The following is a 19198-nucleotide window of genomic DNA, read 5'->3' as shown; positions in this document are numbered from 1 at the left end:
CTCTCGGTGATGGACCAGGTTAGCGGAAAAACTAGGTAGGCCTAGGTCTTGTTCCCTGTGGAAGCTGGAACCTTAGGGAGGAGAGCTGAGATCAGATCAAATGAACACTCTGTCAGAATGAAATGTGCACAAGTCCTACCTAACTGAAAGGGTTCCCAAGTGCCCCATCTGTCAAGCTGACGTGACAGCGACTAGGAACATGGTTTTGACGGCGAGGTCTCTGAGAGGAATGAACTGGACTGGTTTGAAGAGAAGGGCCATCAGAACTCTCAGAACTGGAGTGAGGTCCCACGAAGGGAACCTGTAGACTCTGGGGGAGGCAGGAGGGACCCCCCCTAAGGAGTCTCTTGATTTCGGAGTGGCCCGTAACGGAAATGATTGCCCGCTAGAAGAACAACACTGCCAAGAGCCACTGGCTGTCTCTTGAGGATGTTGGGACCCAGACCATCGTCTAGGTTCTCTTGCACGAAATACACCTGACTAAGAATCCTCTGTGGCGCAGAGTGGTAAGCGGCGGTAACACAGCCGAAGCTCTGCTCACGGCCGGAGTTCGATTCCAACGGAAGGAGGAAGTTGAATCTCCGGTAAAAGGGGTCGAGGTCCACTCAGCCTTCCATCCATCCGTGGTCGGTAAAATGAGTACCCGGCATATACTGGGGGATAAAGAAAGGCCAGGGACGGAACTGGCAATCCCACCCCATATACATGGTCTGCCTAGTAAACGTCGCAAGACGTCACCCTAAGAGTCGGAAACGACTCGCACTACAAGTGCGGGGACACCTTTACCTTTAAGAATCGAGAATGTGCTTGTGTCGTCGCCACCAGAAAAATGCTGCCCCCGTCCCTTGGGATTACTGTTTTGGCTCCTAGGGAAGAAACAGGCTCATCTATGGAAGGAACCTGGAGGCTATCCATAACTGAGAGGCAGAGCATGAAGCTTCTTAGAAAGAGAATGAGGAGCTGTGGATTTAGTTAGATGTTCCCACTCCTTCTTGACAATGTCCCTGAAGAACTTCAGGAATGGAATGGTAACATGCTGTGGCCCTGGGGAATACATCTGAGGCCCCCTGTTGGGCTGGTTGAGGGGTGGACTCTTCGGAGGGTTCCAACGGCAGAGAGGCCATAGCCTTGGAACCCAGGAGTTTGGCTGGTACAGACTTTTAGGAGGTGGGGGGGGTCATCTCCCAAAAGCTCTGCCTCTCTGGCCCTGATGACTCAGGAAGGAAAAAGCCCCCCCCCCATAGGATCTGGGCCCTGAGACACATGGCTGGAGATGTGAGGAGCTCTAGTTGCTGAAAGGGAAAGGTGGCCCTTTTCTTGGCTCCTTTTGACTGATTCTGTGCTTGAGCCAGGAGATGGATTCTCTACCCTGACTGCTCTTCCCCTTCCCTCCAGCTGGGCCGTCCCCAGAAGAAACAGAGGAGAACCGTAAGGGTGAAGGTGAAAAGGAGTGGGCTTTCCTTCATCTGGGATGTCTCTTTATGTGCGCTCGGGATCAGTGCTTGGCTAGGGAAGCTGCCGTGAAAGCACTGCTGCCGGCAGGGCTCTGCCTTCCTTCTTGCCCCTCTCTCTGGGAGTAGCTCTGGCCTTGCTATTTTCCTCCCCCACCTGAGTAGAAGAGAGTTGTGAAAGTGAAACTGCTTCTGTCAGGGAGTCCAGAATGCCGCTTGCCACAAAGGCTAACATGGCTAAAGGATCTCCTGCTCCTGAAGTGGCTGGCTCCTCCATGGCCACTTGAGGGGCACACCACTGCTCCTGTCGATTGTACATATCAGGAGGCAAGGGACTCTATTCCCCACAAGTCCGATCCGGTGCCTCCTCCAATGGAGGCTTTATTCAGCAGAGCAGGGCTGCAAGAGGCCTGGGACTGACCCCTGCTGCTGCAACCACCCTAACAAACGCTGCTGAACAAAGGCAGCCTCTGTCGTGGTCTTCCAAGAAAAGATTAGGCCCCTGTGCCCCCAGGGTGGAGATGCAGGAGCCCCAGGTGCCCGCAGTTGGAACAGAAAGTTAGAGGAAGGTTTCCACCCCATTTTCCGGCTGAGGCTTCTTCCCCCCCCCCCCGCAAAAAAGTGGCTTTGACTCTGCCTCCTGGTGGAGTTAACCCTTCCCTGCATGCTCCCCACTCCTCCGCTGACCAAACAAAGGGAAGTAATGGTGGGAGCTAAAGAAGACAGAGCTAGGCAAGTACAGCCTGCAAAAGGCAGTGGGGGTGGGAGGGGAGATCAAGGCAGACGGCTGCACCAATGCTCTTGGCCTGGAAGCAGCACTACAATGTTGCATGGATGTTGCAAACATGGCCGACACATTCGCAGGACTCTGCAACTGCCATCAAATTCTGTTTTGGAAGCCATAGTTGTGCTCTACATCTATGTTATAATCACAGTGCTTTCAACACCTCATGCCGTGTAAAGCAGATGCATTCACTGCATCTTTAACACAGCAGAGCGAGCCAGGGAAAGAAATGATCTCAATTCTCTCCTCTTTCTATGGCCCCCAAAATAAAATCGGCAGGAAGTTTTATCTCCCCTTGGCATCAGCACGCTCTCTCACTCACTCAAATACCTGTCCATTGTCCTCCAAAGGAGCCCAGGACAGCAAACATGCCAATACTAAATGCATTGCTATTTTTCTCATACAGGAACATAAGGCAATTAGTTGTAAGCACATTTACAATTTGGCCCACAAAACCTTTGAAAGGTTTTGGTCACCAGATTCATAGTCCTAAAGAAGTTCTTGCTCCTCCGCACCAGCTATCGCAACACCATGCTTTTCATGACCACATACCCCTCTAGTTCCCTGGTCACTCACCGCTTCTTGGCCTTGCATCCGGACCCGGAAGAGTTTCACGGGGCGCGACCCAAGGTATCTGGTTCTTGTGTCAGAGAGATCACCAGTGACCGGATCAAGGACAGTTCGAAGCAGCACACCATTCTGGAGTACAAGGGCAGAAGAGCAGGGGAGAGCCCCCAGGTTAACTCAGGATACCAACATGTCTTCATTTCCTGACTCCAGCCCTGCTGCTACGGTGGAGTCTCCTCTTTTAATTAAGAAAGGGGAGGGGTACATGTTTAATGGCTGAAAATGCAGACTATAGTACAACTGAGTTTATTACCATTTCACCCCCATCGCACTCTGAAGATCCCTGGACTCCTGGCAGAGGAGCCCTACAGCCTCCTCTCTGGCAGACAGAAGATACCCTTCATGATGGGATCAGAGCCTGCCTTAATCAAGTGGAGGAGGGCTATACAGCTTCCTTTCCTCAGGAACTCCAGAAGAGAAGGGATCAATGGTCCCTTCAGGAATCTATAGGGTCACACTGGCAGGTACTCAAGAGAGTGCCTTGCTAGGCACAAGGGTGTGAAAGGCAGCTGGAGTTTGGCGGCCCAGTCAAATGCAACAACCCTCTGGCCTGGTCTGATATACTCAATACCTAGCAGAAATTCCTTCTAGGCAGCAGCCTCTCACCTGCAAGCCAATGTTCAGGTACAAGAAGCCAATGGACCCTCGCTCCCCCAGCTCATCCTGCTTCTCAGCTCCACCCATTTCCACAATGCACAACGATTCTGGCTGGGCAGGGAGAGCCTGCATACTCAAAGGCTGTAGACAGTCCTGAGGGGGAAGCAAAGATGACGCCATGACTAAAGCACACAGAAAGAGGCAGCAGAGCAATCAAGGTCTCTCTTGCTACACTGAACCACTTCAGACATCAGGTGGAGAACCGTGCACGGCTGGATACTGGATACTCCCTTGTATAAAAATGTCTGGCACATCCAGAACTCATGTTTCAAGGAGAAGGCAAGGCCAAAACCTTCCCCCCCACAAAAAAACCCTCTAATCTTCTGTATGGGGGGCATTCAACCATGCCCCCCAGCAGTCTGAAGGGTACTTAATCATCAGATGATTCCATTATGCCAATCAGTTCAAAGTGTCCCCATTAGAAGAAGTTGCATTTTATCCCAGAGGTGGTCTTCAAATAATGATTTTGTAGAACAAATAGCATTGGCCTTCTTTCAGGCAACCTGGTACCTACAGATGTTTGGACTACAACTCTCATCATCCCAAGTACATCGGCTGGGGCTGGCCAAAACTCTAATCCACAGCACTTGCAGGCCGCCACGTTGGGGAAGGCTGGTGCACACGGTATTTACATTTTGTCATGGCTTTTGGCAATCTTGATTACTGTGAACGGACCAATCATCTGGCCACTGATGTGTGACCACAGGTTTCATGTTCCTTACTGGCAAGCCTTTTTATAGAATGCCTGAACCTTCAGACAGCAGCAAGGACAAAGAAAAAGCAAGCAGAGCTTAACTCAGAGAAAAGAGTATGCCAGGAATTCAGCTAGAATTGGCTAAAATGGGAAGAAAAAGGGGGGGAGCTATTGTTCTTGGAGAATCTTGATGTAGCATTAGCAGTTGCGCTGCTTATCTTAGGGATTTGCTTACTTCCAATATGCTCTGCTTGTATATTTGGAAACAAACCAGTCTAAGTTCAATGCATTCTTACATCCACAAGGAAAGAAAACCCTTTTACTCATCCCTGGAACATCCTCCCACTCAACGTAGTAAAAAAACCACTTTGGTAACAATACTTTCATTCAAGTCAGCTAAGGTACAGCAACAGACAGCGACCCTCAGCAGGCACTTACAGAGGGGTCCAGTGAAATGATGCGCACCGTGTTGTCCACCAGCCCGACAGCAAGGAAACGGGAGCGCTGCTCTCCAGGGGGGACATTGGCCAAGCTCATGCACACCACATCAGCAGACATCTCCTTCCTCTCTGTGTATTCATTCAGCTGCCCTGACTGATGTGGAAAGGCACCAAGGAGAAGGAAGTCACACGCAGATTAGCAAGTAAAATTCAGACTGGACCCACTACTTCAGTACAAGAGCTGTACACTAAATTCTCGGTCCAATGTATGATTATAGGCAATCCCAGTTGCTTCAACTGACCTTGCCTGAGGAAGGAAACCTGAAGTAACTTGAAGGCCACCTATTTTACTGGGGCAGGAGCCCTACTTCAGCAGATGGTATTAAAAAGCATGGCACTTTTGTTAAACCAATGGCCCACCAAAAGCAATCCCATTCAAGAGCACAAATTACCAGGTTTTCCTCACAAGCTCCTCTGAAACAAAGGGGAGCTACACAACAAGTGCAAGAATTCTGTTGCACAGCTCAAATTCCTTTCAATGGGGCTTGCACTGGAGAGCTTCCAAGTGTTGGTAGGTCGGTCTGTCACTGTTAAAGGCACCCTGCCATTTTGCCACTGCTGCCACCGCCGCCACAACCACACGTTGGAAGTCCAGGTTTGCCTCTACCTGCAAGCCTCGTCTACAGAACCCCCCAAGTCACATCTCCCACCTCTGGCAGCCACGTCCACATACCGGGTCCATCTCAAAGTAGACCAGTTCTCCGCCTGTCAGCGCTATCACCACTTGTCTCTGGTTCACAGCACATTTGACAATGGTTTTCTTCCCTGGTGTTTTCCACTCATTAACTCTTTTATCTGCTCTGATGTGCCGGATACCATCAGGATAAACCTGAACGCATACAGGAATAAAATGCAGAGTCAGTCTATCTGACAGCCAACACCTTTGCCATTCGAAATTATGTTATGTTAGCTTTGCAAGTCAGTTCACAGACGTTACTAAATTACCCTTTTTTATTTTTTTACTACCGTGCCTACTCAAACACATTTTTGTTAGTCATTTGGGCACACCAAAGGTCACAGCCACGTGGCATGATTTTCATGCCTGCCTCTACCACCTTTTAGTTTGCAAAGTGACATAATCCTTACGACATTTTCACAACACATTCGTAAGGTTGGTCATTAAGTGCTCTCATTTTATCTAGCCTTATAAGGGAGAGCAAGGTCAATAAATACCCACTTGCAAAATGCCACCAAAGAAAGTTAATAACGAAGAGTGCCTTTTTCCAGCTTTGTCTGGTTCATCAGCTACAGCCATTGCTGGACAGGGATAGCCTGACCTCTGCAGTCCATGCATTGATTTACTGCAATGTGCTCTATGTGGGGCAGCCCTCGGCCCTGGTTCGGAAACTCTAGCAGGTGCAAAATGCAGCAGCCAGAATGCTGATGGAGCACATGGCCAACAACATGTGACACCACTTTTAAAACCTCTGCACCGGCTGCCCATCTGCTACCGAGCCAGATTCAAGGTCCTTGTATTAATGTACAAAGCCCTGACCAACTCAGGTCCAGGGTATCTTAGGGACTGCCTGAACCCTTATATCCCAGCTCAGTCACTGAGATCATCTGCAGGAGCAGCCTTGGCCGTCTCCCGATCATTTAACATCGACATAAAATCAAGCCTCCAGTGTCATTGTCCCAGTTCTCTGGGATGCTCTGCCAAGCGAGATTCAGCAGGCACCTTCTGTTTTGATTTTGAAGTGCCTGCTGAAAACCTTCCTGTTCCACCAGGCTCATGCAGGCAATTAAGAACATGCTTCTTTTTTGCAACAATTGACCTTTGTTTTTATTGTATTTTTAATGGGTTTTTTTAATTCTATGGTTGTTGTTTTAAACATGTTGTAAACTGCTTGGATGTTTTCAATGAAATAGCAGTATACACATATTTTTATAAAATAATAAATAACAGTTTACAAGTCTCTCCTATCTTGAAAAGCAAAAAACCCCACAGCAAATATTAGACTGCACAATCTTCTATATAATCGTGGTCAAAATAATGCAGTAAGAGATCACGTCTTTTATGGTAATAGCAGAGCATGAAGAGACTCTTACTTTGAAAGGCTCTGCAAACAGCTCATTCTCAAACCTAGAAGCCACAATTTCAGATCTTGCAGACGTCTGCAGGTCGGGTGAGGGCAGGATCTCTAGGGCCAGGTGCTCTGTCAACAGTTCCACAGCATGCATGCACACTAGCCTCCCCATGCTCAGCTACACCTCGCCACCCTGACCCCAATTCATACACAAACCACTCTTGCAACCCTAATTAACCCTCCTCCTCTGACCCATCCTTCCCCCTCCATTCCTATGTCAAGGAGACCTTTTCCTCCAGCCAGTCTGCAGAGCAGTACTATTAAGTTAACAACTATCCCCACTCTCATCAGGAGAGCACCACAGCCAAACCCTCTCGCATTGCACCACTTGAAAAGTTCAAAGGGTCTGACTGAAAAAGGCAAGCAGGACAGGAAGGGATAAGAGGCACCCTTACCTGCACCAAAGCATCATCTCCCAACAATGAGCAGGACAAGGTTGGCGTGGTACCAAGGAATCCAGAGTCTGTCACTTCCTCTACAGTTTCTCCAATAGACAGCACCAGGGTGGCATTGACGAAGGACACAATGATATAGGCATCGAACTCATCTAATTATGGAAGAGGAAAGAAAAACCCACCAATATTAGAGGCTCAAGAAGGAGGTTTGCAAATTAATATGGCCAACAGAAACTTTTCACCAAGGCAGCTACAGTTATCCCCCATCATCATGATCATCACCACCACACACACAATCATGACAAGGGGGCAAATTGGACTCAAGGCACAAGCAAGCTACAGCAATGGTGTATGAGGAAACAGCTGGCCTTCTTTGGAAATATATTCTCCATTTATACCACTACTGCATCTGGGTCCGGACACAACTGGAGTGGATGCCATGTCTTGCTCTCCTCCTAACCACATGAAAGTGATCAGACCAAACAGCTACACCTGCAATCTACAGAACAGAGTTCATTCTCATTCCCTCTCTTGACACATGCGCGCACGCGCGCGCGCACACACACACGCTATGTATCTATAAAACAAAAATTAAATCCTGCATGTTAATACACCAACCCAGTTCCATAAGGCAACTTATCTAAAATATATGGGATGCCACTAATTTCTTTCTTCTTTTTATAAAGATGGGGTTGATAGGAGGAGGAACAGAACCTTATTAAGAAAAAAATCATTTGAGCAGGGAACAGCTCAGAGAACAAAAACTCCATTTCCTTCCATGCAACTACAAATGGTAGAAACCTCTTCCATTTAAAACCTAAAATCAAGGTTCTCTAGGCTGCTAATCCCAAGCAGAAGACGCAATGCTCACCATCCACAAAGCTCAGTTATGAGAACAGCCTGGCTACTGGATCAAACTAAAGGCTCATCTACAAGATGCCTCTGGGAAGCATGCAAGCAAGACCCAAGTGCAACAGTGCCCTTCCCACTTGTGATTTCCCAGCAACTGGTATCGAGAGGCATGTCTCTAATAGCAGAGATAGTATGGAGCCAACATAACTAGCAGCCATTCATAGCCTTTCCCTCTACGAATTTCTCTCATCCTCTTTTAAAGCCATCCAAGTTGGTGGCCATCACTGCCTCCTCTTGTGGGAGAAAAGTCCATAGTTTAACTATGTGCTGCTGCATGAAGTAGTACTGAATCCACTTCTCTGTCCACTTTCTCCACACCATGCACCATCTTATATCCCTCGATCACATCCCCACATTCAGGCCTTTGCCCCCAAACTAGAAAGCCCCAAATATTGTACCTTTTCTCATAGGGAGGTGGCTGCAGCCCCTCGATTATGTCGGTTATTCTTTTCTGAACCTTTCCCAGGTGTACAATGTCTATTGTTCTATTTGTTTATCTTGCATTTAGCCAAAGGCCATTGCAAATACAACATACATCACAAATACCACAAATACAACAAATACTACAAAATGCGATAAAATAAAATAAAATCAACCACCATAAGACCCATGTTGAGCCTGGTGAGTAGAAATAAAACATTTTAAAATTTCAGGGTTTCTGATTTTGAATATAAATCGCGCGTGACTTTTTAGCTGCCAAGGCAAAGTTAGCTACGGCGATAGTCACATGTTTAAAGTTATCGTTTAGGAGCTCTACTACTAGCTCCTTAGGGCATTTAACCAAAGGAGAATGGATGAATTGGGCCAAAAATTTCTGTCTGGGGTCGGCGTACAGTGGGCAATATAACAGGTAATGGATCATGTCCTCCACAATATTACACCCAAAAATACATTTCCGTTCCTCGATAGGGATTCCCTTATACCTCCCTTCCAGGTAGGCTGAGGGCATTAATTGGTACCTAAGTTCCAGGAATGCTTTATGAAGAGAGGGATGGATGAGTATCTCAAAATACGATGATCTAGCATGATTGAGTTTGAGTTGGGAATACCAAATAGAGAAGGGGGCTATTAAAATGTCTACCCAAGCTATCCTCGCTGCATGATTGAATACCCAGTTCCTAAGGGCTTGGGGGCTAAGGTTCAATAGCTCACCCGTGGGGAGGTTATATTGCTCCAGCAGTGCCTGGCTGGTATGGGCCCATCCCCCCTTCGACAGCTGTTCGGACCAGCAAAGTTTGGTGAGGGAATTTTCGTCCATTTGATATATTCTCCTCCAATATCTGAGGTGGGCTAGGTCTATTCTGGCCGCAAGAGAGGGTAGCCCAAGTTCTGCTCTGAGATGTGCGGCAGGGGTTCCCGGCGGGAATCCTAGAATTTTCCTCATAAACTGGTTTTGTAAAGTTTCTATTTGTTGCTTAGCCGCGGCCCCCCAGAGTTCGGCCCCGTACAGTATGGTGGCAACTGTTTTGGCAACTAAGACCTTAAGCATCGGGGGAACCATTTGCCCCCCGCTAGCATAAAAAAATCTTTGAAGTTGTACTAAGGATCTCGCTCCCACCAGTTTGATGGCCTTTATGTGGGGGTTCCATGAGGAATTCTCGCTAAGGCAGATGCCCAGATATTTGAACACGTGAACTTGATCCAGCGCATGGCCTTCAATTGACCAACTGGAAGTTGCCTTCTTGTTGCCAAAGATCAAGATCTTGGTTTTGGTGTGATTAACTGTCATAAGGTGCTCCTTACAGTAGGCACCCAGGCAAGTGAGCATCCTTTTAAGGCCAATTTTATTTAAGGAAAGTAGGGCCAAGTCATCGGCGTATAACAATAAGGGAATCTTACGAGAGCCTATTGAGGGAGGAAAAAAGGACGGGGAAGCCATAGCAGGGATGATGTCATTTATGAAAACATTAAATAAAAAAGGAGCCAGGATGCATCCCTGCTTCACCCCTTTCCGTACTCGAATAGCCCGAGAAAGCAAGCCCTGCAGGCCTAGGCGCACTTGTGATGTATTTCCCTGATGAAAAACTCGAATAAGATAGAGCAATCTTCTATCTATATTAGTCTGGGGCAGCTTTTGCCAAAGTAAGTCTCTGTCTATAGAATCAAAAGCAGAGGTGAAATCCACAAAGGCTACGTACAAACATTGGTTTGGGCCTTTTGTGTGTTTCTGTATGAGGTGTTGCAGCACATATACCTGATCAATCGTGCTTCTGTCTCTTCTAAACCCTGCTTGCTCCTCATAGAGGATACAGTTGTTTGTCGCCTAATCCAGTAGCTTATTAAGAAGGAGCCTCCCATAGAGTTTGGAGTTGGTATCTAAAAGGCTAATTGGTCTATAGTTTCGGGGGTCCGAAAAATCGCCCTTCTTATCAATAGGGACAATTATACTAGAGCGCCAACCTGGGGGAATCTCTCCAGTAGCATTTATATGTGTGAATAGAGAGGCCAGAACCAGCGCCCACCAATTTACGTCGGTGAGGAATACCTTGGGGGGACCATGTCCTCCCCCGGGGCTTTGCCCGGTTTAAGCTTGGAGATCAGATCTAGGATTTCCAAGGGTGACACCGGTGGCCAGGGTGGAAGATTGGAAATGTCTCCCAATGGCACCTGGGAGGGATTTCCATTGGGTCCAAAGATGTTAGAAAAATGGGAGACCCATGTGTCAGGGGAAATTGGTGAGTCTGTCCTATGTATGGCACTCGTTAGCCCGGTGCAGATTAATTCCCAAAATTTAGAGTCGTTTCTTTCTCTCAAGGTCGAGAGCAGGGCGTTCCAGCTATCTGTGTGGAAGGCCCTTTTTTTTTTGTCTGGTTAGAGATTTATATTCTCTCCAGCAATGTTGTAAAAGCGATACAACCACTGCTGAGCCCTAGTGTGCGAGCATTCTTGTAAGTTGGCGGAGTTCCTTTTTCTTGGCTCTACAGTCCTTATCATACCACGACCGGGGAAAACTCAGGTCTTTGCCAACTGAGGTCGAAATGACCAGGGGTCTGATTTCTCCAATTATATCCTGAAAGGTCCTAAGAATGGACCCAGGGAAGGCAATCGCTGAGGATCGCAGGGAGAGAAGTTTATTTGAACCCAACAGCTTGCCTATGTTAGCATCGATACCCGAGGACCATTTAAGACGTCTAGCCCCCTGGAGATGGCCATGCATTTGTAGATCAGACAATACAGTGGGGCGAGAAGTTGGGGAAAAAAGCTTGAGTCTTAATGGGAGGTGATCACTTTCGACCATGCACTCTATTGTCATGTACTGAATAAAAGGAATAATAGAGGGAGAAGCAATGAAATAATCGATGACACTTGTGCCCTTCGTAGAAATGTATGTGAAGTGCCCCGACGTTCGATCCAAATTGGATCCGTTAAGGCACACTAAGTGAAATTTGAAAACTGGCAAGGCAAGAGCGTGCCCATACTTATTAATTTTTTTGTCATAGGAAGAGCGGGGAAAGATATTAAGTTCGCTGGGCTCAGACCATAGCACATCCTCATTGGGAAACCCAGAGCCCATCCTCTGTGGGCAGAGTAGTTTCCAAACAGCCAGAGAAAACAGTCTGGCTGCTTATGAAGCAACTAGTGTCTCTGGAGAGGACCGGGAATGGTGAGCCGCGGGATAGACGCAGCCCAGGGAGCTCCCTTTGATCGTTTACAAAGGGGCCTAAGTTATTATCTTATAACTCACTATTTGCTGCCTTGCTGCCGTAGGTGTACAATGTCCTTTTTATTTATTTATTTATTTTATTTAATTTATATACCGCCCTAAGCCCGAAGGCTCTCTGGGAGACAAGGGACAAGGTCACCAGAATTGTACACAGCATTCCAAGTGCAACTGCACCATAGATTTGTATAATAGCATTATGATATCGGTAAGTTTATGATCAATCACTTGTTCACATTCAAAGGCATTTGCCCTTTTACTGCCCTTTTGTCCATTTTGAAGAGATCCTGGTGGAGCTCCTCACCGTCCCTTTTCACTCTAACCTTGAACAATTTGGTATCATGAATGTTACCAAGCACAAGCATCAACTCACCAGCCATAACTAGCAGTGAATCTGAAGCCCAGACCAAGTCTAGAGGATCAGGTAAAGCTTCTCTCTCTCTCAAGAGGACATGCTGAGAATGAACTTGGAGGTTTGGGAATATAAGCCAGATCTCACGTTGTGTGTGAGCATAAGCTAAAGCCCAACTTTTCTTCACCCATCAGCAGCAACTTACCAGAACATGTAAACCATCGGAAGAGAGAGAAGTAACAGCACAGACACACTGCCATTCTTCCAGGCATACAATTCAAAACGTCACTGAGATGGACCAGTGGCATTCCAGGACCAACAAAGCAAAGCAAAACATCTTCAGAGTCCCCAATGAATGGCAAACAGTGCAGAGAAGCCATCAATGTTCTCATGAATCATCACATCACAGTAAATCCTCTTATGGATAACCTGAAACACTATCATTTCACTGTTACCCAACTGCTAGCACACACACCCTCACATCTTTTGGACCATTCAACCAGAAGGTGTAGTAAAAGCCAGGTGCATTTCCACATCCCCTCTATTTGACACTGGTTAGGCCTCATCTTGAATACCACTTCTGGACACTACTCTTTATGAAGAATGCAAACAAACTGGAACAGGTTCAGAGGGGGGCATCAAGGATGATGATCAGAGGACTGGAAACCAAGCCCTATGAGGAGAGACTGAAAGAACTGGGCATGTTTAGCCTTGAGAAGAGAAGACTGAGTGGAGATAGGATAGCACCCTTCAAGTACTTGAAAGGTTGCCACAAAGAGGAGGGTCAGGATCTCTTCTCCATCATCCCAGAGTGCAGGACACAGAATAATGGGCTCAAGTTGCAGGAAGCCAGATTTCAGCTGAACATCAGGAAAAACTTCCTGTTAGAGCCATATGACAATGGAACCAATGACCTAGGAAGGAGGTGGGCTCTCCAACACTGGAGGCATTCAAGAGACAGCTGGACAGCACTTCCCAGGAGGATCCCTCCGCCTGTGCAGCCTCTGAGACGGGCTCCTGTCTTGGATGAAACTTTTTCAGCCTTAAATAATAATAATAATAATAATACTTTAATTTATAGGCCGCCTATCTAGCCAATGGCCACTCTTAAATCCAGACAGAAGGGTCTTTTTTGACTGGGGATAATTTCTTCCGGATAAGGAAGAAACGTGAGATTTCCCACATAGCTTTGTTGTGATTGTTGGAGACTGGAATTCGTCAGAATAGTCTGTGAAAGAAGGTCTCCCAGCAGCTCGGACAGAGCGAGGATTTTTAGCTAGCTCAGCTGAAAAAGTGATCCGTTTTTTTTTCTTTAAAGAATCAGGGACTAACAGGCAAGCATTCTCCTGTCTATGCTTATCACTTTCTTATCTATACAGTTAAAGAGATTTGTCAAAGGAACAGCAATTAAGAAAACCTGGGTAAGCCAAAACTTTCCTTTTTTTTTTTACTCACGGAACTAAGAGGGAAGAATATAAAAATAATCTTTTTTCTTATTGCAAAAAGCTGACATGGAAAATAGCATATAAAGATTACAATGGATGGGGGGTTTCTGATTGGAAGAGAAAAGAGAAACCTTTTTGATTTATAAGACTTTTGTGTAATATAAGTCTGGGACTATTTTTTCTGATCTACTTTTTTTTTTGACGAATCTGCTCATTCTCTCTGCTACTAGTTATTTGGACGCTGTGAACTAAAGCTGTTTTTGCACTTCTGGGCATATAAGAGATAAGGGCTGTCTAGAGGGTGACGCTAGTTGGTTTGAAAGATTAACTCCTTTGTAACTGGATAAAGAAATAAAATGCTCTTTGCTTGGGACATTAAAAATTGAAGGAGTTTTGTTCCTTTGGCTTTAAGAATGACAATTAAGAAGACCATGGATGTACAAGAAGGGACTTTATCTTTAGACATGTTTCAGAAAATAATGAATGGGATTAAGTCAATAAAACAAGAACTGAGAAATGATTGTCAAGCGTGGAGAATTGAATTTGACGAAATGAGACAGGAGCTGAAAGAAATTCAGGATTCTATGAGAAAGGCGAATAAAGATAGATCTGGAAAACCAAAAAAGGATGAAAGAGAAATTAAAGCCAAGGTTCAAACTATGGAGACTGGATTAAATATGGACATGGAAAAAGATTTGGATTTCCTGGCTGTGACGGATCCTGGAGACAAATATTACGGTTTGGAACTCAGCGCTGTCCCTGAAGGAATTGAAGAGATTGGAGATAAAGATATTATCGGTTCAAAAAAATTCCTGGACTGGAAGGACTTGATGGAACTTGAAATGGAGAAAGTTAACAAAATAAATCCCTGTTTTGTGTCAATGGAAAAATCTTCAAGAGATGTGCTAGTGTATCATGTAAAAAAGAGGAACAGAGATGCGGCTTTGCAACAATACTTCAGTGATACGTTCGGAATTGATGGCAAGAAAATATCGCTGATAAAGAAAATTCCTATCAGACTCTTATTATATGACTATGACAGCAAGATTATTAGGTGCGTAAAGACGGAAGATGGAAGATGGAACCAATATGGATAATGGAAGAAGAGCGATTTGAAATTACTGGACTTAGTAGACTTGATGAGTTGGATTAATTGACATGTTTATCTAGAAAAAAAATTGATGGACATATATCTCAAGGATTGGAAACTTCTCTTTGACTTTTTGTGGAAGAATAAAATGATAGGATGTTAATGAGATTTGAAACTAACTAAGATAACCGCTGGAGGAAGGTGATTTTATAATCTATTTAGAGACAGGCTTGTTATATATTAAAGATTTATAGCTGAACTACGACAAATCGGAAGTCAATATTTTTATTTTTTATTTTATTTTTTTATTGTATTAGTTATTGATTTGTGTTTTTTCTTTTTGTATTGTTTTGGTTTTGAAAATCTGAATAAAAATTAATTAAAAAAAAAAAGAGACAGCTGGACAGCCACCTGTCAGATATGCTTTAATTTGGATTTCTGCATTGAACAGGGGGTTGGACTCAAAGGCCTTATAGGCCCCTTCCAACTCTATTCTATGATTCGAAGAACTGAAAAAGCAGAATGTCATTGAGCTATTAAGTAAATGAGTACCACATTCAGGAACTTAGATCAGCGCTAGAGAAATTTCTATGGCTTCATGTGTATAGGCTGCATTGAATAATCAGAATCTAAGGCTAGAAAGAAGCTGCTTGATTCAGGTAAACACACTATGGCATGCTCCCCTTCTGCATCAAGATGCTCCCTTCAACTGACTTAAATATGTTCTGCATCTTTTCATACTAGAGCTCAAATGGAACTTCAGTTCAAATGCCCTTTTCCTCCCTAGAGATGCAAAGGCCCAGGAAAAAAACTGGGGGGGGGGAGTGTTGTTTTTCCCCTAGTCCCTCCCCCAGAATTTTTCCAGGGTTCCCTCCCCCTAAATTTTCTGGTTTTCCCCCATACCTTCACACCTCTAATCCTCCCGAGAGTTCATACTTTCAGAGAATAGGCCCCTTCCAACTCTATGATTCTATGAAATCACAAGTCCAATTTAGTTACCAGCAAACAGGCTACTAAGGGGAATCCCTTAGTTTCCAACTAGTACAGCTTTGGCATCAGAAACTAGATACAGCCTTTGCCAACCTGGTGCCCTTCAAACATTTTGGACTGTAATTCCCATCAGGTGTGCTGGCTGGAGCTGACATGAGTTGTGGTCCAAAACACCCAGAGAGCATCAGGCTGGTGAAGGCAGAGCCAGAAGAACACTCGCACTTTTACTCGTTGTCTTGACAATGTGAGTGGAACTCACTCCCACCTTTGTGTAGAAGACCATGTCATGCGGTCCCCTCCATCACTCCAACAAAGCCTACAACCCCTGCCCTTCCACAATTCCACAGGTCGAGGCACTCAGAGGCACTCACAACTGTCACAAACTGGATTCGAGTGTGGTAGTTGCCACTGCCACCCTGGTGCACCGAAGGGTTCAGTGACATGGGCAACAAGGCTTCCTTAGACTCAAAACTCACACACACAGTGCTCCACCTGCTGGCAGTTAGTACAAGCTCTTGGTTTTGTAGGCAGTTACTCCTGGGCAAGTATTGGGATTCCCCCCCAGCTTCATCCCTTGAGCACTCCTCCCCCACTTTTTTTTATTTGATTCACTTGTTTAACACACAAGAAACAAATCAATTATTTGGAAAATCATATTATGTCCTAACTACCAGAAGCTGAACATAAACTAGATTAACAGTTCTATTAGCACTGGGAATTCATTCACAAATACAGTACTATTTTTGATTAGAATCCTTCTTTGTGACTTCAGAACTAACTTGTAAACTCTAATAATCAAAGCACTTCATATCCACTTGGAAAAATTAAATGAAACTTATGCAGTGTCTGCCTGCTTTGTAAAGGGCAAAAATAAACATAGGGAAGCATTCATTTTAATAATTTGTCACATAACATCACCAAGGTTTCAAGTGAGGGAGTGAGTGATCAAAGGAGCATCTGAACAGCGCTATTTAAAAGTTACATAGATGTTTGTGATCCCATCCCTCTTGAACTCTGTGTGTTCGTGTGTGTGTGTAGAAGATTTTTGTGTGACTTTCACTGCCAAGCATTCTGGGACAACAGCTATCTGAGGCATAGGCCAAGCCATGGAAGTTGTGTGGAAGTCTTCCAAATAAAAGGACAGAAAGAAAGGAACTATCAAGATGGAGATCGCAGAGAGAGGAAGTGCCATGAGGAAGCCATCGGATGGGAGAGGAACAGCACTTCCCATGGAAGACAAACCCTTTGGGGTGCCACGTGCCCTGCCACACTCTCCCCCTGCTCTCCTCTCCCTTCAGGAAGTCCCATGATACAGCTCAGATCTCTTCTCCCCTGCTATGCTGGAGTCAGGGGTCACCCCTCCTGATTCACAGAGCCAAACTTCTTATCCTACCAAAACAGAAAAGCTGCAGAGAATGCTGACGCCTCCATCTTAAAATGGCCCCACTGTGCCTTCCACTCAACTCCAGCTGACTGACAAAAAAAAGCAGGGTGGGAGGCGGAGGCCTGCATAGGACATTACGGGCTGTCGACTGTGGGGATGCTGGCGCTGGGGGCCCTGTGAGGAAGGGGAGTCTGCTTTTCCTGCAACAATGTCATAATGTTTATGTTTTATTTTTGTATTTATTCTATGACATTTGGGTTTTAAAAGTTGGTAAGCTATACAGTAGGGCCCCGCTTTTTGGCGTTCCACTAATACGGCGCCAGAGGGGTGATCAGCTGTAGCACGGGGAGCTTCAGGGGCCAAGCACTGTCAGCTGGAGCGCGGTGACTGGAGCTCCCCACGCTACAGCTGATCAGCTGGAGCGCACAATCAGCTGTACTATACAGCTGATTGTGCCGGAGCAGCAGCAGGCTTCAGGGTATGTCCCACTTTCCGGCAATTTTCGCTTTTTGGCGGGGGTCTGGAACGTAACCCGCCATATGAGTGAGGCCCTATTGTACTGCATTTTAATTGTCCTGTAAGTTGCTTTGGGCACTTTGATAATTTCCCTTGAAACACAGGGAAAAGGAGTCAAGCCAGAGAGGAAATAAATCAGCCAAGCAGCATCAATTTTCTTCTGCTTCTCGAGAAAGAGCACAGCAGATGCCAAGGGGTAAAAGTGACATATTACATGTCACCACAACATCAGAGACAGATGCTTGTCACCGAATTTGTTGTATCTAGAGTGGGAGCTCTGGTAAGGAATGATATTCATGAAACCCAGAATAAGGGGTAACAGGATCTGAAACAAATCATAAGAGTATTCCCTAGACTTTCAACTGAAAGCAAAAAATGAACTCAGCCTCACCCCCATTAAAATACCGGAACACCCCAGATGTACCCAGGACCCCCAGTGGGAGGGACACCCATAGACACACACACAGAATAGCCTTGGTCTCAGCAACACTCCTCTGTCTTAAATTAGCAAGAACAGCCAGCTCTTCTCTAAAATTATAGGCGAGAACTAATCTTGAGAAAGGTCCCTAGCACATGGAAGGCAACCAGGGGGCAAAAGCCTGTTCTTATCCCAGGAGCTCAAGGGAGGGCTGAGGAGTCAGATGGTATCAGACGGTGGACAGTGCTTCTGATATACAGTGCACTGAGAGAGATGACAGCAAGGGAAACCATTTTAAGAGCCTCAAAATTGTGCCTCTTCTCCGCCCTCAGTTAACACAGCACAGCTTCTAGCTGCAGGTACACACCTGTGGGAGGGGGTCAGCACCTCCACCACCAGCCACCTGTGGAAGAAAAAAGAAGGCTTGGTATTGGTAGTAACACAGACCACATACCAGCCAAGGTTAGCATTTGCCTGGAAGAGGTTCATGTTGCATACAAGTAATGGGCAAGAATAAGGAACTTCAGGAGTGTAATCCAGATGCAAACAGGACAGCCACATTATAACAATGAAAGAATCCTAGTTGTGTCAGTTTTGAGCCACTGGCCTCATTTGCATGCACCGCTAAGCCATGGTTTGTTCAACCATGAGTTTAGCATGAATTGTCTCACAGGCCAACAAACAAACCATAGCTTGTCTCTCCAACTTGTCTTTTCCGGCTGCATGTCTCATGTATATGTAGCTTAGCGAGCCTGTGGGGTGAGGTGGCCGAACAAACCATGGTTTAGGAAGGGCACTGGGCTCACACATAATGGCAAGCCACAATTAAAACAAACCAAAGATCTTAAGCCAAGAACAACCCATGGCTTCAGATCATGGTTTGTTAGCCATACACAAACTACAGTTAAGCCACTGGGCAGGATACAACCAACAAATAGCAGTTTAATAAACCATGGCTTAGCATTATTCGCAAACCAGGCAATTGTATTAACACATCACAAGGTGAAAACTGGCATAGACCTGGTCAAGTACAAGCCAATGATACATATGGAGTGCATCAAACACCTTGCACATGACACAAAACTGACACAGTAAAGTTCTCTTTGTGACTACTCTACCCCATCTCACAGTAACACAAGAACTGGTACTCACTCGGGGCATTCAGACATTTATGGATGTCCGCATGCCATACATTCCACAAATTCCACTCCATGAAAAAAACAACTGCTGCCTCA

General features: G+C 45.7%; 1 protein-coding gene across 2 annotated transcripts in view; it reads right to left on the bottom strand.

Moving 5' to 3' along the window:
• Positions 1 to 19198, bottom strand: part of SF3B3 (splicing factor 3b subunit 3) — a 65398-nt gene that overhangs the window by 25764 nt on the left and 20436 nt on the right. For both annotated transcript variants that reach the window (XM_061594000.1, XM_061594002.1), the window contains exons 12-16: positions 7196 to 7347; positions 5387 to 5542; positions 4652 to 4807; positions 3469 to 3612; positions 2812 to 2934 (exon numbers count right to left, since the gene is read on the bottom strand). In XM_061594000.1, the coding sequence (XP_061449984.1) occupies positions 2812 to 2934; positions 3469 to 3612; positions 4652 to 4807; positions 5387 to 5542; positions 7196 to 7347 (731 nt within the window). The remainder of the gene's footprint in view (positions 1 to 2811; positions 2935 to 3468; positions 3613 to 4651; positions 4808 to 5386; positions 5543 to 7195; positions 7348 to 19198) is intronic.

This window comes from Rhineura floridana, chromosome 13 (assembly GCF_030035675.1).
Source record: "Rhineura floridana isolate rRhiFlo1 chromosome 13, rRhiFlo1.hap2, whole genome shotgun sequence".
Taxonomy (NCBI): domain Eukaryota; kingdom Metazoa; phylum Chordata; class Lepidosauria; order Squamata; family Rhineuridae; genus Rhineura; species Rhineura floridana.
Note: the sequence above shows the minus strand (reverse complement) of the source record. Positions and strands in the feature narration are given on the sequence as shown.